Source organism: Oncorhynchus clarkii, chromosome 12 (assembly GCF_045791955.1).
Source record: "Oncorhynchus clarkii lewisi isolate Uvic-CL-2024 chromosome 12, UVic_Ocla_1.0, whole genome shotgun sequence".
NCBI classification, from domain to species: domain Eukaryota; kingdom Metazoa; phylum Chordata; class Actinopteri; order Salmoniformes; family Salmonidae; genus Oncorhynchus; species Oncorhynchus clarkii.
The window spans coordinates 18,758,256-18,786,008 of record NC_092158.1 but is presented as its reverse complement, the minus strand read 5'-3'; the positions used below and the strand labels follow the sequence as shown (position 1 = coordinate 18,786,008).

At 43.1% G+C, this 27,753-nt stretch overlaps 1 protein-coding gene across 1 annotated transcript; it reads left to right on the top strand.

Annotated features, from left to right (window-relative positions):
• Positions 1-150: 150 nt before the first annotated feature.
• On the top strand, positions 151-22,601 carry LOC139421895 (hypermethylated in cancer 2 protein-like). Its single transcript, XM_071173028.1, has 3 exons — positions 151-184; positions 20,762-21,003; positions 21,246-22,601. Exons 2-3 carry the CDS (start codon positions 20,785-20,787, stop codon positions 22,599-22,601), a joined length of 1,575 nt encoding a protein of 524 aa, XP_071029129.1. The 5' UTR covers positions 151-184; positions 20,762-20,784.
• Positions 22,602-27,753: the final 5,152 nt, after the last annotated feature.

Below are 27,753 nucleotides of genomic sequence, written 5' to 3'. Positions count from 1 at the left end.
GGATGGTCTGGCATTTCTGAGGCAGAGGCAAGCCTTTTTCTCCTCTCCCCCTTTCAGTTGGCTTTTATTTAAATTTGGGCCAGGGGGTAGGCTTCCCAGGGAAATAGCCTGCAGTGGCAAGATGGCGAACAGAGGGTTGTGAGGTGGGATGGTAAATGAAAAACGCGTTCATCGATGAATTAAGGTAAATCTATGTAATATTTCTCAGATCCTCGTATGTTTTGCGATGTAACTTGGAGTGTGTAGTCATGTTCAAGATTTTGCACTACGTTGTTTGAAGAAACACCAGAAAGAACAAACATTTGGCTCGTATGCCCAGAGAGGTCTCCCCGTGTGTAGCCAGCTTGGCAACCACCTCTTTACCTGCGTTCCTTTTAACCCGTGCATTGCGGGCTTCGGTTTGTTTTTCACAGTTTTGGAATAAGATAAATAACTTTAAACAAACAAAACATTTACTTAAATCTAATGTATGCAAGGCTGGCGCATCAATATAGGCTAATTGAATAAAAGGCATTGGTGGACCCCTTTACCCACCCCCTCTGCTAAGGTTGCCACTAGTTACCACAGCCACAAAGTCAAAATGGCTATATCGTGGGGATGTGCATTTTTCCCTTTCAAGAAGATCCGATACATATGTAGATACATGGGCTCGGATACGATACCGAAGCGATACGTTTTAGTTTGAAACGATTCGGTTTGATTAGAGAACGAATCGATGCGATACAATTCATGCACAAAATTCAAATATGCTGTTGATGCAGCTCATGAGCTGTGGGCCTCTGATCTGGAATTGTCTGAGCTGACTTCAGTTTGTGTGTGTGTAAATGGTGTATGTCTGTCTATATGGTATACTATGTAGGCACCTGATCGGAGCCATAAAGGACACTAGGCATCTACGGCCCCACTGTTAGGTTAATGGAGGGGGGCAATTTAGTTTGTTTTTTTTGTCCCCCCCCCCCCCCCCCCCCCCCCACCACCACTTTGTTTCTGAAATCACCATCACCCACTAATTAACTTGTTGTTTTTGCAGATTAAGGGGTTGAGCTAGTAATATCTATATTTATCATTTACAAATGAGCTATGACATACCCAATGAATATATATATATATATATATATAGCACAACTTTCGATTTCACCCCCATTTCAAAATCTTTTTTTTTTTAAAGCTTATGGAAGGTTTTTTGGAGTGAGCTATTTGTTTTCTCCTCCAGTTTTGGACATGCAGTGCGCCTCGAAAAAGTGATTCTTCATTATGAAATTATACATTTTACCCAGTATATAAAACAATTACCATATACACTACCAAAACTATTGCTGACGTTGAACTTGAACATCAAAATACTCTACCAAAACTATCGCCGACGTTGAACTTGAACATCAAAATCAAATCTATTGTAAGCCCCGTTCAGCAGGTATAGGCAGATGAGTTGTCCCCAGTACTTTTATTCCAGTAAAACACAATTTTCAACAGCGCAAAGATAACAATAACCTAGCAAATTACATGGGTTGCCACTCAACTAATACAGCTTAATATCGGTCAGTGCGCGAAGCTTGCAGAAAGACGTGTAGATCAATGATTGTTAACATAGTTACATACTTAATTCGACACTGAAGGAGAGGACGCATCAGTTGTCAGAAAATACGAGGTATTCTCGGAAGGTAGAAAGTAATATGAGCAACAACAAAAAAAATATGAATCGCTGATTCATTCACAGTCTGAATGAATTTTCTGACCGATACATGCTACATTTGGGTCCGCAGACCGATGCAGTTCTATCTAAAGCGTTCCCGGAAGTCTCGCGATGTTCGGCCTTTGGGTTTAGAAACTCTGAGGTGGTATCTATTTTGTTGTAGACGGGTATCGCCCATTTGTATGTTTTTTTTTCTCTCTCGAGATTGTATTCTCTATCAACAGCTATGTTTCCGTTAAAGGTACTACGTCAAAGAAACGAACGTGTGTGGGCGTGGTGTAGTGTTTGCCCGGAGCAAGGAATCCGGTAGCCAGTATGGGCCCCCAAATATTTTTTGTGTGAAAAAATAATGGAAAACTATTACTGCCATTTATTTATTTATTATGGACATTTTCTGAAATTACAAATCAAGAATATTACACAATACTCCTTTAACTTGTCCAGTGATTTTTTTTTTATCAACATTTACAACATTTACATGTATGTATTGATGTCACACCTTAAAATAAATAAATCATAATTGTGGTTGATGTGTTTCAATTACCCATTTAGGCAAGTTGCGCAATGCTCATTCATAAATTGGTGGTAACCAGTTTGCCCTCCCACCTATCTGTTTCATGTCTCAGGTAGTATGCGAAAGCCAGCATGGATAGAATGCAATAATTGACTAATATTTGCCATATTCCAATAATGTTCATGTACCAACATATACGGAAAACATTTGTTTTTAGTAATTTTCCAGTTTTAGTCATTTCCATGTCGGCTCTCTGCCAGGAAATGCCCCTGTCCGGAAAAAAGGATCACAATTTCAAACACCACAAAAGTGTTTCAAATTCTAATAACTGGCATAAATGAATGAATATTAACTGAAAGTATCACATGTACTGTAGTTACTTGCAATAGTCATCTCTGACTTTAAGCAATATTTCTCTCAAAAATGTGATTTAAAAAAAATGTCTCTGGAGTTTGGTCAACTCCGTCAGATTTGTCTAAAATCATAAATTAATTATTATTTAGCAGGGTCAGCTATACCATGAGAACCCCTTACTTATCTCCTGATTAACTGTAGTGCAACAAGACCACTTATGGTCTGACAAGTTCTCAACTGTTGATAGATTTAAACAAACAATATTGAAATCCCCATGGTCACAACCATAACATGTCAACTCCATCTCCCTTATATAATATTAAGCTAGACTATTAATGTTGGTTCAAATGTTTATTTTAGTTAGTCAAAGCAACTGAGGAAAAACAAAATTGCTACTTTGTATACCATTTGAATAAAAAAGAAAAATGAATCATTTTATCAACTCCCTAAAACAAACTCTGTCAGAGTGCTGAAACATCTGATAGAATGATTATAATTTGTTGGGGATTGTCAAATTAATACTTTTCCATATTTTACAAATATTTGTATATAACTTATATTTTTAAAGACAAGAATATGTCTGTTTTGAGTTTCTGTTGTCAACTCCGTCAGTGGTTGGTCAATTGGTTGCTAACCCCCTTGACATTGATTTTCTTTTTTTGTTGTTGTCTTTTTTTATTGTCCTGCAACATATGCTTAAACTATTGCAGTACTTGCTTTATTAGACATAAGAGATCATTCTTGCCTTATAAATCTTGTTTTATGTTCTGTATCTAGAAAATCCAACCAAAATGCTAACAAAATTAGCCCTGGAGCATTATACTGTGGTATAAAAAATCAATACCACAGCTAACTGTGGTATAAAAAAAACTAAAAGACGTTTGGAGATTTGTACTGCATATTTTAATGTTAGAATGAATTCCGAGTCTCATGTGGGGGTCTGAATACTTTCTGAATGCACTCCATGTGATGTACGAGTTAGTGCAATAGGGGGTCAGTACAGATAGTCCGGGTAGGTATTTGGTTAACTATTTAGCAGTCGTATGACTTGGGGGTAGAAGCTGTTCAGGGTCCTGTTGGTTCCAGACTTGGTTCATCGGTACCGCTTGCGTGCGGTAGCAGAGAGGGCAGTCTATGACTTGGGTGGCTGGAGGTAGATAATTTTTAGGGCTTTCCTCTGACACAGCCTGGTATAGAGGTGATGTACTGGGCCGTGCGTACTACCCTCTGTAGTAGAGGTCGACCGATTATGATTTTTCAACGCCGATGCCGATTATTGGAGGACCATAAAAGCCGATACCGATTAATCGGCCAGTTTGAATTTTTTTATTTTTTTATTTGTAATAATGACAATTACAACAATACTGAATGAACACTTATTTTAACTTAATATAAAACATCAATAAAATCAATGTAGCCTCAAGTGAATAATGGATCATGTTCAATTTGGTTTAAATAATGCAAAAACAAAGTGTTGGAGAAGAAAGTAAAAGTGCAATATGTTCCATGTAAAATATGTGCCATGTAAGAAAGCTAACATTTCAGTTCCTTGCTCAGAACATGAGAACATATGAAAGCTGGTGGTTCCTTTTTAACATGAGTCTTCAATATTCCCAGGTAAGAAGTTTTAGGTTGTAGTTATTATAGGAATTATAGGACTATTTCCCTCTATACCATTTGACACTGCTCAAAAAAAAGGGAACACTAAAATAACACCCTAGATCTGAATGAATGAAATGTTTTTATTAAATACTTTTTTCTTTACATAGTTGAATGTGCTGACAACAAAATCACACAAAAATTATCAATGGAAATCAAATTTATCAACCCATGGAGGCCTGGATTTGGAGTCACACTCAAAATTAAAGTGGAAAACCACACTACAGGCTGATCCAACTTTGATGTAATGTCCTTAAAACAAATCAAAATGAGGCTCAGTAGTGTGTGTGGCCTCCACGTGCCTGTATGACCTCCCTACAACGCCTGGGCATGCTCCTGATGAGGTGGCGGATGGTCTCCTGAGAGATTTCCTTCCAGACCTGGACTAAAGCATCCGCTAACTCCTGGACAGTCTGTGGTGCAACGTGGCGTTGGTGGATGGAGCGAAACATGATGTCCCAGATGTGCTCAATTGGATTCAGGTCTGGGGAACGGGCGGGCCAGTCCATCGCATCAATGCCTTCCTCTTGCAAGAACTGCTGACACACTCCAGCCACATGAGGTCTAGCATTGTCTTGCATTAGGAGGAACCCAGGGCCAACCGCACCAGCATATGGTCTCACAAGGGGTCTGAGGATCTCATCTCGGTACCTAATGGCAGTCAGGCTACCTCTGGCGAGCACATGGAAAGAAATGCCACCCCACACCATGACTGACCCACCGCCAAACCGGTCATGCTGGAGGATGTTGCAGGCAGCAGAACGTTCTCCACGGCGCCTCCAGACCTTCACGTCTGTCACATGTGCTCAGTGTGAACCTGCTTTCATCTGTGAAGAGCACAGTGGCGAATTTGCCAATCTTGGTGTTCTCTGGCAAATGCCAAACGTCCTGCACGGTGTTGGGCTGTAAGCACAACCCCCACCTGTGGACGTCGGGCCCTCATACCACCCTCATGGAGTCTGTTTCTGACCGTCTGAGCAGACACTTGCACATTTGTGGCCTGCTGGAGGTCATTTTGCAGGGCTCTGGCAGTGCTCCTCCTGCTCCTCCTTGCACAAAGGCGGAGGTAGCGGTCCTGCTGCTGGGTTGTTGCCCTCCTACGGCCTCCTCCACGTCTCCTGATATACTGGCCTGTCTCCTGGTAGCGCCTCCATGCTCTGGACACTACGCTGACAGACACAGCAAACCTTCTTGCCACAGCTCGCATTGATGGCCAGATGTGCCATCCTGTATGAGCTGCACTACCTGAGCCACTTGTGTGGGTTGTAGACTCCGTCTCATGCTACCACTGGCGTGAAAGCAACGTCAGCATTCAAAAGTGACCAAAACATCAGCCAGGAAGCATAGGAACTGAGAAGTGGTCTGTAGTCACCACCTGCAGAACCACTCCTTTGTCTTGCTAAATGCCTATAATTTCCACCTGTTGTCTATTCTATTTGCACAACAGCATGCGAAATTTATTGTCAATCAGTGTTGCTTCCTAAGTGGACAGTTTGATTTCACAGAAGTGTGATTGACATGGAGTTACATTGTGTTGTTTAAGTGTTCCCTTAATTTTTTTGAGCAGTGTATTTCATTAACCTTTGACTATTGGGTGTTCTTATAGGCACTTTAGTATTGCCAGTGTAACAGTATAGCTTCCGTTCCTCCTCACTCCTCCCTGGGTTCGAACTAGCAACACAACAACAATTAGCGCACGCTAACTAGCTAGCCATTTCACTTCGGTTACACCAGCCTCATCCTGGGAGTTGATAGGCTTGAAGTCATAAACAGCGCAATGCTTGACGCACAACGAAGAGCTGCTGGCAAAACGCACAAAAGTGCTGTTTGAATGAATGTTTACGCGCCTGCTTCTGCCTACCACCGCTCAGTCAGATTATATGCAACGCAAGACACGCTAGATAATATCTAGTAATATCATCAACCAACTAGTGATTATGATTGATTGATTGTTTCTTATAAGATAAGTTTAATGCTAGCTAGCAACTTACGTTGGCTTACTGCATTCGCATAACAGGCAGCCTCCTTGTGGAGTGCAACGAGAAAGAGGCAGGTCGTTATTGCATTGGACTAGTTAAGGTTGCAAGATTAGATCCCCCGAGCTGACAATGTGAAAATATGTCGTTCTGCCCCTGAACAAGGCAGTTAACCCACTGTTCCTAGGCCGTCATTGAAAATAAGAATGTGTTCTTAACTGACTTGCCTAGTTAAAAATATTAAATAAAGGTGTAAAAACAAAAAAATGGGCAAATCCGCGCCCAAAAATACAGATTTCCGATTGTTATGAAAACTTGAAATCGGCCCTAATTAATCGTTCATTCCGATTAATCGGTCCACCTCTACTCTGTAGTACCTTGCGGTCAGATGCCAAGCAGTTGCCATACCAAGCAGTGATGCAGCCAGTCAAAATGCTCTCAATGGTGCAGCTTTAGACACATTTTAGGATCTGAGGGCCCATGACAAATCTTTTCAGGCTCCTGAGGGGGAAGAGGCTGGGTGTTTGTAGACCATGTTCATTCCTTTGGGATGTGGACTAGAGGTCGACCGATTCATCGGAATGGCTGATTTAATTAGGGACGATTTCAAGTTTTCATAACAATCGGAAATCTGTATTTTTGGACACCGATTTGGACAGTTTTTGAATTATTATTATTATTATTATCATTTTTTTACATCTTTATTTAACTAGGCAAGTCAGTTAAGAACACGTTCTTATTTTCAATGACGGCCTAGGAATGGTGGGTTCACTGCCTTGTTCAGGGGCAGAATTACAGATTTTTACCTTGTCAGCTCGGGGATTCAATCTTGCAACCTTACAGTTAACTAGTCAAACGCTCTAACCACCTGCCTCTCATTGCACTCCACAAGGAGCCCGCCTGTTATGCGAATGCAGTAAGAAGCCAAGGTAAGTTGCTAGCTAGCATTAAACTTATCTTTTAAAAAGCAATCAATCACTCATAATCACTAGTTATGATGGTTGATGATATTACTAGTTTATCTAGCGTGTCCTGCGTTGCATATAATCGATGCGGTGCGCATTCAAGAAAAGGACTGTCGTTGCTCCAACGTGTACCTAACCATAAACATCAATCAATGCCTTTCTTAAAATCAATACACAAGTATATGTTTTTAAACAGCATTGGGGCGGCAGGGTAGCCTAGTGGTTAGAGAATTTGTTCTTAACTGACTTGCCTAGTTAAATAAAGGTAAAATAAAATAAAAAAAACTGCATTAATATTATATTGCCTGCTAACATGAATTTCTTTTAACTAGGTAAATTGTAGCACTTCTCTTGCAACAGAGTCAGGGTATATGCAGCAGTTTGTGCCGCCTGGCTCGTTGCGAACTAATTTGCCAGAATTTTACGTAATTATGACATAACATTGAGGGTTGTACAATGTAACAGGAATATTTAGACTTAGGGATGCCACCCGTTAGATAAAATACCGAACGGTTCCGTATTTCACTGAAATAATAAATGTTTTGTTTTCGAAATAATAGTTTCCGGATTCGACCATATTAATGACCAAAGGCTCATATTTCTGTGTGTTATTATGTTATAATTAAGTCTATGATTTGATAGAGCAGTCTGACTGAGCGATGGTAGGCAGCAGCAGGCTCGTAAGCATTCATTCAAACAGCACTTTACTGCTTTTTGCCAGCAGCTCTTCTAGCATTGACCTGTTTATGACTTCAGGTTTATCAACTCCCGAGATTAGGCTGGTGTAACCGATGGGAAATGGTTAGCGGGGTACACGCTAATAGCATTTCAAACGTCACTCGCTCTGAGACTTGGAGTAGTTGTTCCCCTTGCTCTGCAAGTGCCGCGGCTTTTGTGGAGCGATGGGTAACGATGCTTTGAGGGTGGCTGTTGTCGATGTATCCTGGTTTGAGCCCAAGTAGGGGCGAGGAGAGGGACGGAAGCTATACTGTTACACTGGCAATACTATAGTGCCTATAAGAACATCCAATAGTCAAAGGTATATGAAATACAAATGGTATAGAGAGAAATAGCCCTATAAATACTATATTAACTACAACCTAAAACCTCTTACCTTGGAATATTGAAGTCTCATGTTAAAAGGAACCACCAGCTTTCATATGTTCTCATGTTCTGAGCAAGGAACTTAAACGTTAGCTTTTTTTACATGGCACATATTGCACTTTTACTTTCTTCTCCAACACTTTGTTTTTGCATTATTTAAACCAAATTATTTATTTGAGGCTAAATGGAGTTTTATTGATGTATTATATTAAGTTAAAATAAGTGTTCATTCAGTATTGTTGTAATTGTCATTATTACAAATACATTTTTGGTCCTCCAATAATCGGTATCGGCGTTAGGAAAATCATATATAGGTCGACCTCTAATGTGGACACAGAGGAACTTGAAGTTCTAGACCCGCTCCACTACAGCCTCGTCGGTGTGGATGGGGCCGTGTTTGGCCCTCCATTCCTTTAGTCCACGATCGGCTCCTCTCTCTTACTGATATTGAGGGAAAGGTTGTTGTCCTGGCACCACACTGCCAGGTCGCTTGACCTCATCCCTGTGGGGGATGTTTTGTTGCCTGTACTCTCACCACCTGAGGGTGGTCCGTCAGGAAGTCCAGGATCCAGTTGCAGTTCTCACATAGGTGTTCTTGTTATCCAGGGAAGCTTAGCAGAGGTAGAAATGCTTGGGTGATTAATGTTAGTGCATGGTGAGTTACACATAGTGGACTTCCTGCTAGGGAACACCGCCTCAGTGCTCTGGTTCATAGGCATATGATTTACAGCATACAATAACTGTAGGATCAGCAGAGGCATTCAGTGCAGTAAGAGGGACATAAATGATGTACATTACATTGTGTCTTCCAACGCCCCTGGGATAATGTACACTTGCTGAAGCATTATGACAACTCAGCGACACAATGGTAGGGATTTAATGAGCTGGGCTTGGGTCATTGATAAGTCATTGTCTCAACGCAGCCTTATAATGCTGTGAAAGGAAAAAGTTAACGTTGATCCACTGAAGCAAAACGGAGAAGTGAAAAGCTGCGTAATGGAGAGTTGAAAATAAAGAGAAGGGAGGTACAGGAAAGTTTTGGTGAAGTGGTAGAGGATGATAGCAATGCTTATGTTATGTGTGATGATTGTGAAGCGCTATACATATTTGACAGTAACAAGAAGGGGACTTCAAATAGGCCTATGGCACGTCAAGGGAACTGTAGCCTACTGTTCTGAGGGGTTAAATGGAAACTGAAATCCGGACACTGACTATAATCTTTCAGTCTTAATATTAATGCCTGCAGAATTAAGCATTTCTTGCAGTAGAATGATACACCAAATGTACATTTTGACTCGGGAACAGGAGTTTCAGCATCTTGAGAGAATGCGACTGTGCATTTTTTGTATTTATTTATTTATTTATTGTATTTTGTCCCTGATTCCTAAACGTCGTTTCTCAGCGAAAGAAGCCGAGATTTCAGAACTTTACCTATGTCAACTAGATTGATGCATTCATTCTATAATTTATGACATTATTCTGGTTCGCAAGGTCTTCCAGGGCAGGGATTCCCAAACCCGGTCCTGGGGCCCCCCTGGGTGCATGTTTTGTTTTTCTCCCTAGCACTACACAGCTAATTCAACTAGGCAAAGCTTGATGAGTTGGTTATTTGAATCAGTTGTGTAGTCCTAGGGCAAAAAACAAAACGTTCACTCAGTGGGGGCCCCAGGACCGGGTTTGGGAAACCCTATTCTAGGGCAGCATGTAATGACGGAAGAGAAGCTGCATGTATCTAATTACAGACAAGCCTACTGATAGCCTACCGAAATTCTTAGCAGAAACGTATCTGTCAAACCTGACAAAACAATCGGTCCTCCATCTCTGACTGTAGCCTACAGCATAATTTCTATATTTGCAGTTTAGGGTCAGGTGCGGGCCTCACATTTTCACTTCATCACGTAGTCAGGCGGTTGAGGATGGGTTTTAGCAATTGCGGGTGGGTGCGGGTGAACAAACAGCTGACCCGCGCACCACTACTACCTATATTGCCTTCAACCCCTGTAAGCCCTTGCATTAATCCAGCCCTGGCTAGTTAGGAGTAAACGTGACATGAGCTATCCTTGCGCTGGCCTTTCCCGGAACACCTTGTGTGAACCTGGCTCTGTAAGTGTCACAATAGGTACAGCTTTAAGCCAGCTTCATAACTGTAGTTTACGGGGTTCTCTCAAATCTGTGACCAGAGCCTTGTCGAGTTTGAGGAGTTGCCGAGGTAACTTTGGGCAACTGAGTTCAACTGCGCGTTAAGGCTGTGCGTCCCAGTCAATGGTGGTCACAGAGCAGTATTGCCTTTTCACAATGACACGCCGAACTATCTTAACTCCATTTATCCTGAATGAAGTGTCTGAGCCACGAGTTGAGTACCAATGGAATCAGATTCCCTTCCTCTCGCAAAGATTGCGTCATCATCCCCTTATTTTAATTTGACATTATTTCATTTTTACAATAAACACACAGCCAAAAAAAGCACCATAACATTAATGGGAACCAGGTGTGCGTAATGAGACAAGCTGAATAATGAGACAAGACAGTCTGGGGTTGGTGGTCAGACCTCCAGTCTGGGGTTGGTGGTCAGACCTCCAGTCTGGGGTTGGTGGTCAGACCTCCAGTCTGGGGTTGGTGGTCAGACCTCCAGTCTGGGGTTGGTGGTCAGACCTCCAGTCTGGGGTTGGTGGTCAGACCTCCAGTCTGGGGTTGGTGGTCAGACCTCCAGTCTGGGGTTGGTGGTCAGACCTCCAGTCTGGGGTCAGACCTCCAGTCTGGGGTCAGACCTTCAGTCTGGGGTTGGGGGTCAGACCTTCAGTCTGGGGTCAGACCTCCAGTCTGGGGTTGGGGGTCAGACCTCCAGTCTGGGGTTGGGGGTCAGACCTCCAGTCTGGGGTTGGGGGTCAGACCTCCAGTCTGGGATCAGACCTCCAGTCTGGGGTTGGGGATCAGACCTCCAGTCTGGGGTTGGGGGTCAGACCTCCAGTCTGGGGTTGGGGGTCAGACCTCCAGTCTGGGGTTGGGGGTCAGACCTCCAGTCTGGGGTCAGACCTCCAGTCTGGGGTTGGGGGTCAGACCTCCAGTCTGGGGTTGGGGGTCAGACCTCCAGTCTGGGGTTGGGGGTCAGACCTCCAGTCTGGGGTTGGTAGTCAGACCTCCAGTCTGGGGTCAGACGTCCAGTCTGGGGTTGGTGGTCAGACCTCCAGTCTGGGGTTGGTGGTCAGACCTCCAGTCTGGGGTCAGACCGGAGGTCAGACCTCCAGTCTGGGGTCAGACCTCCAGTCTGGGGTCAGACCTCCAGTCTGGGGTCAGACCTCCAGTCTGGGGTCAGACCTCCAGTCTGGGGTCAGACCTCCAGTCTGGGGTTGGTGGTCAGACCTCCAGTCTGGGGTTGGTGGTCAGACCTCCAGTCTGGGGTTGGTGGTCAGACCTCCAGTCTGGGGTTGGTGGTCAGACCTCCAGTCTGGGGTTGGTGGTCAGACCTCCAGTCTGGGGTTGGTGGTCAGACCTCCAGTCTGGGGTTGGTGGTCAGACCTCCAGTCTGGGGTTGGTGGTCAGACCTCCAGTCCGGGGTTGGTGGTCAGACCTCCTGAGCTGGTGAACGGAATGAGCAGCAGTACTGTGGGAATCCGTGACAGAAATTTGTTTTTTGTGCGTATGGAACATGGGACCAACACTTTACATGTTGCATTTTCTATTTCTGTTCAATATAGTTTCCTTCATAGTGTACCCCTCTCATTGGCTCCACTCCAGGTTACCTCTCCTCCTATTGGCACTCTGGCAGGAAGATTATTGGTAACTAACCTACTCCTAGCTTCTCCGTAGGTACGGTTTCCAGCAGTTACATTCACCCACTGTTGGCTCCATGTGAACTACAATTCCGAAGCTGTGTTTTAACGTTTAGAAACGTCAATCATTGCTTTCAAAATTATTTTCCAAACATATGCTGGTATGCTCCTTATCTTTCAAATTAGCAAGAAAGAATGTACTTACTGTAGCAGTTTTGCACAGATCTACAAGCTGTGTGTGCCTCCAGCTTCCGAACTACACTTCCTTCCCAGTTACGCTTGTACACAGCACTGGTGTTTGGAGCACGCTAGATAGGAAGCCACCTATGCTAATTAACTATGTCTTCCGTCTGTCTTCTGAAAACAAGCGATGTAACGTGGAGATATGGCCGTGTGTGACCCCTAACGCTAAAGGTGTAGTAATTTAACCTTTTAAAAATATATCTATATTGTTATCAAAGATGCGTTCCTTATGTTTCCAAAAACGTGCAGCAAGCAATGTGTGTTTGTTTAGACTAGTGTTGGGGCTCTTAACAAAACTCCCCTGATCAGAAGATACTATCGCCAATAGACGCTAAAACAGTTTGCATCTATGAATGGGGTAGCCTACTCCATACTGGCAGCCTGTCTCATTTCAGGTATCTGGGATTAATGCAATCCAACCCACCTCCCTTCCCACTGAAAGGAAGGAATGGAACGTGACATTAACATGACATGAACCACGACGAACCGGTACACCAGTTTCTGGTTAGAATAAACTCTGTCAACATTAACACAGAGGACGTTTGACGATCAGAGGCTTATTTTGAAAAATGTCAAGAATGTCTTGCTCACAATGCCTTGCTCACTTCTTCAAATATCTCTACCTCTCTAAAGTCTTGTGCGTGTATGTGGACAGTTCCAGCCCAGCACTTAAACTTTGACCCTGCTGCTATCTTGGACCGGGTCTCTCTGCAAAATAGATTTTTATCTCAATGAGACTAACCGGGGTAAATAAAGGTTAGGTTAAATCGATTGGGTGAGTACTGATTAGGATTAGACCCCTGCTAGCTGTCCAGGACCAGGCTGGATGACCTCCGGCCTAAACATACCTCCAGTAGAGGGATTCAATACGAAGCAAGGACAAAAAAAGACCATGATTTTGGGTATTTTCACAAGAAGGGTCCTTTTGTAAGAAGGATTGTTAAAATACAGTATATTTTACATTTGTTTTTAAAAGCGTAATTGACAAATAACCAAAGGTGGCATATTTATGACATTTTGGCCTTAGCAAGATTGTGAACCGAGGGTTGTGAGGTGAGAGAGGATAGTAAATAAACAGTGTTCATCAATTCATTAAGGTAAATATGTCATTTTCTCAGATCGTCACGTTTTTTGATTTAAGTTGGCATGTGTGGTTGTGTTCAAGAGGTTGCACGATGTTTTTTGAAGAAATACCAGAAACGCCTAACAAATGGCTTGTATGCCCAGAGGGCATAGCCTAATTCCAGAACTAGTATTACCAGCTTGGCAACCACCTCTATACTTGCACTAATTTTAGCCTGTGGATTGCTGGCTTCGGTTTGTTTTTCACAGCTTTGGAATAAGATGAATAACTTTCAACAAACTAAGAATATTAACTGAAATCTGGATGTATGCAGTGGTGGAAAATCCACCTCTACGCAGATGACACCATTCTGTATACTTCTGGTCCTTCCTTGGACACTGTGCTAACTAACCTCCAAATGAGCTTCAATGCCAAACCAAATGCATGCTTTTCAACCGTTCCCTGCCCGCACCGACCCGCCCGACTAGCATCACCACCCTGGACTGTTCTGACCTAGAATATGTGGACAACTATAAATACCTAGGTGTCTGGTTAGACTGTAAACTCTCCTTCCAGACTCATATTAAATATCTCCAATCCAAAATCAAATCTAGAATCGGCTTTCTATTTCGCAACAAAGCCTCCTTTACTCACGCCGCCAAACTAACCCTCGTAAAACTGACTATCCTACCGATCCTCGACTTCGGCGATGTCATCTACAAAATAGCTTCCAACACTCTACTCAGCAAACTGGATGCAGTTTATCACAGTGCCATCCGTTTTGTTACCAAATCACCTTATACCACCCGACCTGTATGCTCTAGTCGGCTGGTCCTCACTACATATTTGTCGCCAGACCCACTGGCTCCAGGTCATCTATAAGTCTATGCTAGGTAAAGCTCCGCCTTATCTCAGTTCACTGGTCACGATAACAACACCCACCCGTAGCACACGTTCCAGCAGGTGTATCTCACTGATCATCCCTAAAGCCAACACCCCATTTGGCCGCCTTTCCTTCCAGTTCTCTGCTGCCAGTGACTGGAACGAATTGCAAAAATCGCTGAAGTTGGAGACTTTTATTTCCCTCACCAACTTTAAACATCAACTATGAGCAGCTAACCGATCGCTGCAGCTGTAAATAGCCCACCCAATCTACCTACCTCATCCCCATACTGTTTTTATTTTATTTACTTTTTTGCACACCAGTATCTCTACTTGCACATGTTAATGTCCAGTGTTAATCTGCTAAATTGTAATTATTCGCTCCTATGGCCTATTTATTACCTACCTCCTCATGTCTTCTGCACACACTGTATATAGACTTTCCTTTTTCTACTGTGTCATTGCTTGTTTATTGTGTTATTGGCTTGTTTATTGTTTACTCCATGTGTAACTCTGTGTTGTCTGTGTCACACTGCTTTGCTTTATCTTGGCCAGGTCGCAGTTGCAAATGAGAACTTGTTCTCAACTAGCCTACCTGATTAAATAAAATAAATGTAAAAAAAAAAATATATATATAGGCTAATTGAATAAAATACATTGGTGGATCCCTTCGCCACCCCCTCTGCACGTAGGGCATTATCAATTTTGTGGTAGACGAGTAGGCCTATTGATTTTTTTTTTTCCTTCAAGATTTCGTTCTCTCAACTGTATCAATGAATCATACATTTTAGAGTTTATTATTATTATTGTTACAGTTAAAATGTAAAAACACCCGCAAATCAGCTACAAGTGATAATATTTTTGGACATTTTGATCCAAAGTATACCCACGCTAATAGAGATTTATATGTGATTGTATACAAATGTAAGCAAGATTTGAATGAATTGTTTTCGTTAAATATTATATCTATTTGGACTTCTTGCAGTCAATTTCCAGTCTACAGATAATTTGTAATTATGTTCTGGCCATCTGCTCAAGAAACAAATCGTCCCGCGGCTGAATCTAATTGTTGATCCCTGTTTTAGATCATGGTAGAGCAACACTGGTTTGGAATGCTTGTAGGATGATGGCCACAGCATTGAATTTAAATGTTTCTCCAGTATGTGAGAAACGTTGGGCTTTTGCAACATAGCAACCAGTAGCGTTGATTTAACGTTTTGCTGCGTAGGTTTGACCAAAATCTAGCAGAATTTCTACAAAATAGTGTATATATAGCTGAAATAAAAAATAATTGTTCCGGAATTTGTAGATTTGGTTATTTATTTATTTTCTGATCGCTGCCACTCTCTTAGAATGTTTCCTGCTGTTAAATTTCTATGAATGATTTCTACCCATTGGTTCCTGAAGAATATATAACAAAAGCATCATGATTGTTTACATCCGCTAGTACAACTTTCTTACCCTATCATGGCCCAGAATAGGCCTGAGGTTATTTTACTCAAATTTGTATGTTTTATTGCCATTTCAGTTTTACACAAACAATATGTTTAAAAACTGTGGCGTCAAATCAATGTTATTATGTACAGCCAGTCTCTGCTTTTTTTAGCTTGGTCTATAAGTTTTAGTGGTTACATTTCCTCAGCCACATCCCTCCGCTTTATACCAGGTGGTAAGACTAATGTTTGGCTCAAACACAAACTCAGGATTGTGGCTGTAAAAACTTACTGGCCTTTTTTGGTTGAACTGAATTAACACAAACTTGGACGGAACAAAGTTGCCATAATATGAAGCAAATAGACTTTAAAAAAAAAATCTTCCATCAGAAGGTAGTAAGAGCCAGCCAACTACACTCCTCTTGGCATGCATCTAACAAACTAATTCTGTTAGGAGTTAACATGTGTTTAGTAATAATTATGTTAGCTAGTTAGGAGTAAACATGTGACATGGGCTATCCTTGGGGTGCCCTTTTCCAGAACACCTGGAGTAAACCTGGCTCAACAATGGGGATGTTATTTTTCATGTCTCGCTCCTCGTTCAGCCCACCTGGTGAGTGGAAAGGACGTTTATTTTATACCTAGAAAACAGTTAATTTAAGTTAATGAGCATTAAGGAGTGTCAATTGGACTGGCTCAGATTATCAGTATTCCCTAGGTCTTACCAGAGGGCCAAACTGCGTCCTGTAGTGGACCTAATGCCTAAAGCCCAGCTAGATTACCAGATCATGTGATTTACTGGCAGTGATCTCTGCCAGGAAGACCAGTTGAAACACTGGACAGCCAAACTGAACACGGGCTAACAGAACATAGGATATTACAGGTTAGAACCCACAGGCTAGGACTGAACGCTAGAACAGTTACAGAACACTGGGTAGAACAGAACAGACAAGAACAGTTACAGAACACTGGGTAGAACAGAACACTGGGTAGAACAGAACAGACTAGAACAGTTACAGAACACTGGGTAGAACAGACTAGAACAGTTACAGAACACTGGGTAGAACAGTACAGACAAGAACAGAACAGACAAGAACAGTTACAGAACACTGGGTAGAACAGAACAGACTAGAACAGTTACAGAACACTGGGTAGAACAGAACAGGCAAGAACAGTTACAGAACACTGGGTAGAATAGAACACTGGGTAGAACAGAACAGACTAGAACAGTTACAGAACACTGGGTAGAACAGAACAGACTAGAACAGTTACAGAACACTGGGTAGAACAGAACAGGCAAGAACAGTTGCAGAACACTGGGTAGAATAGAACACTGGGTAGAACAGAACAGACAAGAACAGAATAGACTAGAACAGTTACAGAACACTGGGTAGAACAGAACACTGGGTAGAACAGAACAGACTAGAACAGTTACAGAACACTGGGTAGAACAACACTGGGTAGAACAACACTGGGTAGAACAGAACACTGGGTAGCACAGAACAGACAAGAACAGAATAGACAAGAACAGTTACAGAACACTGGGTAGAACAGAACAGACTAGAACAGTTACAGAACACTGGGTAGAACAGAACAGACCAGAACAGTTACAGAACACTGGGTAGAACAGAACAGTCTAGAACAGTTACAGAACACTGGGTAGAACAGAACAAACTAGAACAGTTACAGAACACTGGGTAGCACAGAACACTGGGTAGCACAGAACAGACTAGAACAGTTACAGAACACAGGCTAGGTCAGACTAGAACAGTTTTAGAACACAAGATAGAACAGTACAGGCAACCTATATTGAAATTATTTATAAACAGGAGTGTTTATCAGATTCTAGCAAGGCTAACTCATTGATCCTGTAGGCCAGACATCCTCTCCAGACCAGACCACCTGGTTATATGGCCTGCTCTCTGTTCTCTCTTCCCTCCAGATGCCTTGGTTACGGCCTGTTCTGTCCAGCCTGCCTTCCTGGTTATGGCTTGATTATATACTGTAAGTCTATGGTTCTCTCATCTTAAGCGATGAGGTGATTTTTGAGCAGGCAGGAAAGGAGGGGGGCAGAACGGGGCTGTAGGCTCATAAATGGACCCTCAGCATCTTATCATCATCAGTGTGTTGTGCAGTCGTCAGGTGGATTACCCAAACAACTCTTTTGTTTCAGTGTGTATTTTTGGGGGAGGGAGCGTGTGTTTTGAGATACTGTATTGATGGCAAGACTGAGATGCGTTGTTATCAGTAGTACTATTTCAAATTTTGTACCATCCTGTTTTTAAATTACCCAAGGGTCCCGTGCAGCTCAGTTGGTAGAGCATGGTACTTGCAACGACAAGGTTTGTGGATTTGATTCCCTCAGGGGACCTGTGTGTGTGTGTGTGTGTGTGTGTGTGTATTACACACACTGGTCAGTACTGTAAATATAACTATTGTTAATTGCTCCAATCAAGTTGTTTACATAAAAACCTTTATCTAAAGCAGGTGTTTGAATACCAATACCTGGCATATGATAATGGATGTAGGCTTATGTTAACAGTAAGCCTAGTTACTAACACTGATTATACACTGAGTGTACAAAACATCGTCACCTGCTCTTTCCATGACAGACTGACCAGGTGAATCCAGGTGAAAGCTATGATCCCTTATTGATGTCACTTGTTAAATCCACTTCAATCAGTGTAGATGAAGGGGAGAAGACAGGTTAAAGGATTTTTAAGTCTTGAGACAATTAAGACATGGATTGTGTATTTTTATTTTATTTCACCTTTATTTAACCAGGTAGGCTAGTTGAGAACAAGTTCTCATTTACAACTGCGACCTGGCCAAGATAAAGCATAGCAGTGTGAACAGACAACACACAGTTACACATGGAGTAAACAATTAACAAGTCAATAACACAGTAGAAAAAAATAAAAGAGTCTATATACATTGTGTGCAAAAGGCATGAGGAGGTAGGCGAATAATTACAATTTAGCAGATTAACACTGGAGTGATAAATGATCAGATGGTCATGTGCAGGTAGAGATACTGGTGTGCAAAAGAGCAGAAAAGTAAATAAATAAGAACAGTATGGGGATGAGGTAGGTAAAATTGGGTGGGCTATTTACGATGGACTATGTACAGCTGCAGCGATCGGTTAGCTGCTCAGATAGCAGATGTTTAAAGTTGGTGAGGGAGATAAAAGTTTCCAACTTCAGTGATTTTTGCAATTCGTTCCAGTCACAGGCAGCAGAGAACTGGAAGGAAAGGCGGACAAAGGAGGTGTTGGCTTTAGGGATGATCAGTAAGATACACCTGCTGGAGCGCGTGCTGCGGGTGGGTGTTGCCATTGTGACCAGTGAACTGAGATAAGACGGAGCTTTACCTAGCATGGACTTGTAGATGACCTGGAGCCAGTGGGTCTGGCGACGAATATGTAGCGAGGGCCAGCCGACTAGAGCATACAGGTCGCAGTGGTGGGTGGTATAAGGTGCTTTAGTAACAAAACGGATGGCACTGTGATAAACTGCATCCAGTTTGCTGAGTAGAGTATTGGAAGCTATTTTGTAGATGACATCGCCGAAGTCGAGGATCGGTAGGATAGTCAGTTTTACTAGGGTAAGTTTGGCGGCGTGAGTGAAGGAGGCTTTGTTGTGGAATGGAAAGCCGACTCTAGATTTGATTTCAGCCTAGTGGTTAGAGCATTGGACTAGTTAACTGTAATGTTGCTAGATCAAATTCCCGAGCTGACAAGGTAAATATCTGTCGTTCTGCCCCTGAACAAGGCAGTTAACCCACTGTTCCCCTGAACAAGGCAGTTAACCCACTGTTCCCCTGAACAAGGCAGTTAACCCACTGTTCCCCTGAACAAGGCAGTTAACCCACTGTTCCCCTGAACAAGGCAGTTAACCCACTGTTCCCCTGAACAAAGCAGTTAACCCACTGTTCCCCTGAACAAGGCAGTTAACCCACTGTTCCCCTGAACAAGGCAGTTAACCCACTGTTCCCCTGAACAAAGCAGTTAACCCACTGTTCCCCTGAACAAGGCAGTTAACCCACTGTTCCCCTGAACAAGGCAGTTAACCCACTGTTCCCCTGAACAAGGCAGTTAACCCACTGTTCCCCTGAACAAGGCAGTTAACCCACTGTTCCCCTGAACAAGGCAGTTAACCCACTGTTCCCCTGAACAAGGCAGTTAACCCACTGTTCCCCTGAACAAGGCAGTTAACCCACTGTTCCCCTGAACAAGGCAGTTAACCCACTGTTCCCCTGAACAAAGCAGTTAACCCACTGTTCCCCTGAACAAGGCAGTTAACCCACTGTTCCCCTGAACAAGGCAGTTAACCCACTGTTCCCCTGAACAAGGCAGTTAACCCACTGTTCCCCTGAACAAGGCAGTTAACCCACTGTTCCCCTGAACAAGGCAGTTAACCCACTGTTCCCCTGAACAAGGCAGTTAACCCACTGTTCCCCTGAACAAGGCAGTTAACCCACTGTTCCCCTGAACAAGGCAGTTAACCCACTGTTCCCCTGAACAAGGCAGTTAACCCACTGTTCCCCTGAACAAGGCAGTTAACCCACTGTTCCTAGGCCGTCATTGAAAATAAGAATTTGTAGCCCAATTATAATGTTTTTTCCTCTAATGTGTTAGCTGACAATACTGTAGAGCTGGGTTAAGGTGTTTGTGTGCTGTGATAATGAATAGAACCATTTCATGGTTACTTTCTCTGGTTCCTCAGAATCTATTGCTACCAGAGAAGCTACAATGGGCCAAGAATAAATGGTAGAGCAGCAAAAAAAACAATTTAGGTTATTTTTACCAGGTTTTTGATATTTGTTGGTATTCGTTATTGGGTTGGTGGTTAGTTTATCGCATTGGTTATCTTTCTTCCTCCTGCCAGTATGTTGTTGAGGCCTATCTTTTGAGGAAAACAGTGTGATGGTTTCAGGGTGAGCAGAGAGGTGTAATGTATTGGCCATACTTGGGCAACTTTTTACATTTTTTTTAGGCATCCTGGGCATTGCAAGAATTTCAGGAGCACGTTTGGACCTGCAGGAGTTTAAATTTAGTGGTGGGATTTCTTTGAGTTCTCAGAACTGAACTCTCTCTCTCTCCCCAGGTGTGTAAACCAAAGTGTGTGTGATGGAACAGCAGAATCATTCAAAGCAGCTGCTACTGCAGCTGAACCAGCAGCGAGCCAAAGGATACCTGTGTGATGTCATCATCGTGGTGGAGAACGCGCTGTTCCGCGCCCACAAGAACGTCCTGGCGGCTAGCAGCGTCTACTTCAAGTCGCTGGTCCCCCACGACAACCTCATCAACCTGGACACAGAGATGGTCAGCCCCTCCATTTTCAGACAGGTGGGTCACTTGACGGGCAGTGTCTCACTGACCACAGTCACATATACAGACATAGTTGTATGGGACTCTGTCATTCATGTAATTTAGTAGCCACGGACATTACACATTAATCAACGTTTTAGTTTCCACGTCAATGCTGTGAAGCCTAGCTGTTTTATCTGCATTCGGTTATCAACTTGCTGTGAAACAAATTGCTCATTGGGACAATATAAAGATTACTCTCTTACCCCCCATTCCTCTAGGTGTTGGACTTCATCTATACAGGTTGTCTGTCCAGTTCTGACTCTGTCAGTGACCACAGTATCTCGTCTCTCCTGATCGCCGCCTCCTACCTCCAGCTGACTGAACTGGCTGCTCTCTGTCGCAGGAAGCTCAAACACAACGGTCAGACCCCCTCCAGCTCCAACAAGATGACCCCCTCCTCTTCCACCTCCCCAACCCCAAATGGACACACCCCTGGCCCCCTCTGCCTCTCCTCCACCCCCCTCCACAACCACCAGCACCATAACAACCACTCAGGGTCCAAGAAGGGGAGCCAGAGGAACCAGAGACCGAGCCAGGAGGGAAGGCTGAGAGAGGATCTGTCCGAGAAGGTGTTTATTTCAGGCTCGCGCTGTGCCTCCCTCAGCCCCTCTGGAGAAGGTAGGAGTAATGGGCTGGGACTGGACCTGTCCAAAAGGAGTCCGTCGGAGAGCACTGCCACAGAGGAGGTGTCCCCCAGCAGTCTGCTCCAGAGCTCTTCCCCCCACTCCTCCTCTCTCTCCCCCACTCCCACTCCTCCCACAATGTCTAGTGCCAAGCCAGAGCCTCCAAAGACCTCCACAGACCTCCAGCCCAGAGCCCCTCGCAAGAGGCCCCGAGGTGATAAAGTGACCCCAGAGCTGGAGGATGGAGAGGTGGATGGAGAGGAGAACGGTCTAGATCAGAGTGAGGGGAGCGGGCACAGTGGAAGAGGAGGAGGAGGAAGAAAAGGGAGGAGAAACGGAAACACCAACTACATCTACCGTCAGCCCCAGCCAGGGTTTGAGCCAGGTGTGGGGGACAACCTGTACGTCTGCATCCCCTGTGGGAAAGGCTTCCCCAGCTCAGAACAGCTCAATGCCCATGTCGACACACACACCCACGACCAACTCTACCTGAAAGACGAGGAGGAGGAGGAAGAGGAAGAGGAATGTGGTGGATACTTGAAGGACAAAGATCCGGACACATGCCCAGATGACTCTGCATCAAAGGGGATGAAGCCTGACCCTGAAGAACCTGGGCATCTCTGCACTGTCTGCAGTAAGAGCTGCAAGGACGCGACATCACTACGGCAACACGAGAAGAGCCATTGGCTGAACAGGCCATTCCCCTGTAACATCTGTGGCAAGCTGTTCACTCAGCGAGGCACCATGACGCGCCACATGAGGAGTCACCTGGGCCTCAAGCCCTTCGCCTGCGAGGAGTGTGGCATGCGCTTCACACGACAGTACCGCCTCGCCGAGCACATGCGGGTCCATTCGGGGGAGAAGCCCTACGAGTGCCAGCTGTGTGGCGGAAAGTTCACCCAGCAACGCAACCTCCTTAGTCATATGAGGATGCACACCTCGCCCTCATAGAGGACACTTCACCATGGTTACTGCAGCTGAACCACAGCTACCTGGGTTCTATTAGGCTGTCTACCTCATTTTCAGATAACTATCTGGAGCCTCAGTTACCCATAGTACCTCCTCACCCTTGTAAACACACCTGGCTTCTACCTCATTTTCAGCTAACCATCTGGAGCCTCAGTTACCCATAGTACCTCCTCACCCTTGTAAACACACATGGGTTCTACCTCAACTTCAGAAACTCACCTTGAAATGAATTACCTCACCTTTATAACCACTCACCCCGAGTAGTAACTTTACCAATATTTTCAACCTCTTAACAACTATCACTTATACCCTCACCCTCGTAACAACTATCACCCATACCCTCACCCTCGTAACAACTATCACCCATACCCTCAACTAGGGATTCATATTTTCACGAAAACCTACCAAGTTTTAATACAGGGAATAATTGAGTCCCGGGAAATACCGCAAAAAAATTGAAGTGCCCATTCTCAGGCCTTTAAAACCAAGATATGTCACTATGCCTGGGTTCTCCCAAAATAAGATTGTCGCTGTGCCACAATGCCGGCATGGCTGCGCCACTGTAAAGATTTCACAGCAAGTGAAACTGATATTTAGTATTGATAGAGTAACTTTGATCACCAATGACATTGTTGTGAATTGCGAAACAAGCCGTTCATGAATTCCGAGCATTATCATGTTACTCAGTTAATTTAGCCCAGGACTACTGCTGAAATATGCTATCTCGAGACAGAGCATGGTCAGGACCCACAGAGCGCACCCAGAGTAGGCTATAGTGTTGTCGAATCATACAAACTTTGTAACGGCAGTCAAACAAAAGTCAAATGACTAAAGTTGCTACGCTTGTTAACCTCCATCGAATGACAAAATATCTCCTATTTGGCAAAATGGAGTTGATAATTATACAGATAGCAGATCAGCTCATGAATAACTAGTAGTTGAAGAGAGGAAATTGTTTAAAGATCAATGTATCTTAACGGGGACCATACTCTCTACTCTCGAACTGTTTGTTGATCTCACATTCTGTACCGATGCTCTCATATGGTCAGAAATACGAAACAGCGCAGAGAAGCGGGGGAAATGTTCCAGGTATTTTGACATGCATTGTTTTATTTTTGATTTACTTAACCTTTATTTAACTAGTCAAGTCAGTTAAGAACAAATTCTTATTTACAATGACAGCCTACCCCGGCCAGACCCTGACCCGGAAGACGGTGGGCCAATTGTGCGCCGCCCTATGGAACTCCCAATCACGGCCGGCTGTGATACAGCCTGGAATCGAATAAGGGTAGTGACGACTCTAGCACTGAGATGCAGTACCTTAGACCGCTGCGCCACTCAGGAGCATAAGCAGACATGCATTGATAGTGCAACCTATGGATTACAGAATGAAGATAGGAATTTTATTTTGAGACAAGAGTCAAGATTTCTGGTTTCAGTGGGATTATTGGGACTATAGGAAAATTGCCTAGGCTCTATATAAGGCTACCTGAGTCAATAGATAATACACTTGAATTTGGCTACATTATTCCATTCTAAATGTTTCTGATCAGTGATAAACAAATAAATTAACTATTACTTCTACTTGTCCAGCCAAGATAAATTAACCAAATATATAGGCAGAGATTCAGTCAAACAAAATCACATTGATTGATTGACACAGGCTTTTTGTTGCGAGTAGGACAGGCTACTATGCGAGTGAAGAGCAAGCAGACTTGTATAACATGCTAGCAACATTTTCTGATCAGCTAATATATGAGCAAACTAGAGTAAAGATGATCATTAGCACTCACCTCAACTTGACTAACATTTCCCCAGCCTACCAAATATCCAAACGGAGATTCAGTGAAAACAAAAACCGGACATTGATTGATTTATCTAGACGAGTACCCCACGTTTGTCTCGAAGCAGTGCGATGGTGCTGTCTAAATGAAAACTGCTGAAATGATCATCTAGGTAACCACACACGGACCAGGCCTGGGATCAGGCTTCAGCTCACTGGCTTGGGTCGGCCCGGGATCGAATTGTCATTTCTGATGAGAACTCTAAACTGCATTCGGGTCTTGTGTGCAATCCGGCATTTGCTTTGCATTTATGACGACTTTGTGTAAAGAAAATATGCTAGGTTAAATGCTTCCATGTGACAACCTGTTTGGATAATGTACCATTTTATTTTTTGCCAATCTGCTGCTGTAGATGTTGGGCATTTGGTGGAATTGCATTACTGCGACATCGGGGTAAATTTGGTAATTTCCCGGGTCTTGTCACAAATGTTTTTCGGGAAATGTGACAAGTGGTCCAGGGACAGTCCCAGGATCCCGGTTACCAGTGTTAATCTGTACCCTCAACCTCTTAACAACTATCACCCATACCCTCATCCGCTTAACAACTATCGCCCTCATCGTGGCAACCATGATTCCGTACCTCTATTTGAGAACTGTTCCTCATCTTACTAATACCAACCATTACTTCACCCTTAGAACCCATCATAAATCCACATTCAGCCAGCCAGCCAGCTGTTCTGGCTATCTCAGGGTCAACACACCACACCTCTCCATCTGACATAAAACCAAAGACGCCTTCCTCCCCATCCCAGGTGGCTCAAATATGTTTTGATGATAGCTTTTAGCATCCAGCCAAACTAGCCCTCCCAGGGTGTCAGTCCGTGCTGTCGTTCCTCCAGGCTGTTGTAGCTGTCTCTCGCTGGCCAATGGGGGACCTCATTGGCTCTCCTGCCTCATTATCAGACACATACTGGACCCCAGGCAAAGTTGGCTAGCAGTCACTAATATTATGTTCTCCAGCTAGATAGGACAGGTGAGTCAGCCTAGCCAGTGTGCATATAATAACTTATCACCTTTTACATACACTGACTGTTGGAAACGTGGCATTATTAGAAAATGATCAGGGGTGTTCTAACAGCAATGTTTGCTTTATTTGTAGTTCATAGGTCAGACTTTGTAGTTTAACTTGGGTGTAAAATGTTTGAGAACTTAGTTATGCGTTTGTGAATGTTTGGACTGGGTATTTCTACTTTAAGGGGTTTGGGTCAGGTGGGGGTGTTTCTTTTTAATTTGAGGCATCATATTCTGTTGGTACCGTTGTTTTGTCTGCATTTTAAAAAAGGCTGGTCTACTGCTACTAGCCCTGTCACACTGCTACCTCTTCACTCTTCACATTAACCATTGAATAATACTCTCCCAGTATCCCTGTATTAAGTTTGCTTTTGGTTTTCAACAAGTTCATCTCGTCTGTTAATGCTGTGAGGAGGGGAGAGTATTGCTTCCTGAATAAGTGTGTTACTGGTACTAGTGTAGGAGATCGTAAGGTGAAATCCAAAGAGAAAATTATTGCAAACTAACAACAACTAACGTTTTTCAATGTCAGTGTAGTTTTAACGATGCTATTGTGTCCGCTCCTAGTTCCACACTAACAGCCTTGTGGTAGAAATGACTCATGTTGATTGGACCAACCTCACCTCATTGCCTTACTTTGTCTTCACTATGTCCTCAGGAGGACTACATACGTGTCATTTCTGAACATCTAAGAATGTGTTGTAATTGCTTCGTTTTAGACTAGTAAGTACATAGTTTTAAAATTCTCTTTCCTACATGTTTATCACTTAAGTGTTGAAAAAAAGTCATTTTTACTTCAGAAAAGTGTAGATAACTCAGGAACATTGATGTCAGGGTCTGGCGTCCATAAAGTACATATCCACACTTATGAGTTCCGTTAAACTGCAAGACTCTGGTTGTTTTGGTTCAGGCATTTAGAATGTCGACAACTGAAAGAGCAGAGCGAAAAGGATCAACATGTTTCAGCTGTGAGGGTGATAACTCTAAACCATATCTTCAGGGATGGTTCCTCACATTTTAACTGAAGAACCCTCTGCTGTGTTGTCAAACTGTCTGTACTGTCAGAAAGCAAAAACACTAGTTTCCTAAGCAAGAGATTTTTTAAAGGAGGTGGGTGGTGATTATCTTTCAAATAACTTCTGGACAAAAGGTAGAGGTGTTTAAAATATATTATAAAATATTAGTTCTTGAATGTTATCAGCATGCATTGTATAAAAGATACACGCTTGTTCCAAATCAACAGACTATTTTCTAAACCAAAGCACATACTGAACGACTGACGGCTTGTGTGGCGTAAAGTGTGAGTGTGTGGGAGCGTGATCTCATTGTTTACATAAACCCAACAGTCAGACCTCAGGCAAGGAATCGTTTTTTCACGTCTAGAAACAAAGAAAATAACAGCATTGTTTATTTGCATGTATTGTTGAGCCTGTAAACTTAAGTATCCGCATGTTATGAAAATATGATGAAGCCATTTTTGATATCTTGTTTGTTGTTGATTGTTTGTTGTGACCAACCAAATGTTTTACGAAGGGGTAGAAACAACATGTGAAAAGGGAGTAGGCTGTAATATCAAGTTATTTAGTCTACAACTCATTATTTCTAAGAATAGGAAATATTACCTCCGAGTACACCAGTCAGGGATTTGGTCACAAACCCTTTATCCAGTTACATTATTCTATTTATCTCTTACTGTCTCTCTCTCTTATTAAGTAAGTTGTTGCAGTCACTTCCAGACAGAATGTATTTATTAGTTGGATCCTGTTTTAAACCGCTTTATGATATCTCAGTGGATGATAGTCAGGGGCTTTATTACTTTGTTACTGCTAATACAGTTTAGAGAGAAAATATGTTAAAGGGTTAGTTAACCCCAAATAGCTTGACAACCACTCTGTGTGAGAACGTCAAACCATGATTTATTGGGTGAAAGGACCCTTTAAACATGATATGGCTATAAGTAAGATCAAGCTCCCAGCCCAAGACACTGGAGACAGTGGGAATGTACTGCGCCTGTGGTATAGGTGTTTTGTACCACTTTTACCTCATCCAAAGCATGTAGAACACAAAGATGAAATGTTTTTTATTGTGCTACATTGTTTCCTGTTTTTCTGAGAATGTAATCTGTGTTGTTGTTGTCATCTGTTCTATAGTATGGGACCACTGACTCCTGGTACAGATGCAATATGTATTGTGTTCTACAGAAAGCATTGGTTTTGTCAAAGCAACTTCTGTTAAAGGCTGGTATTGTTACTATTACAGAGACACTTCTTGTTTAATCT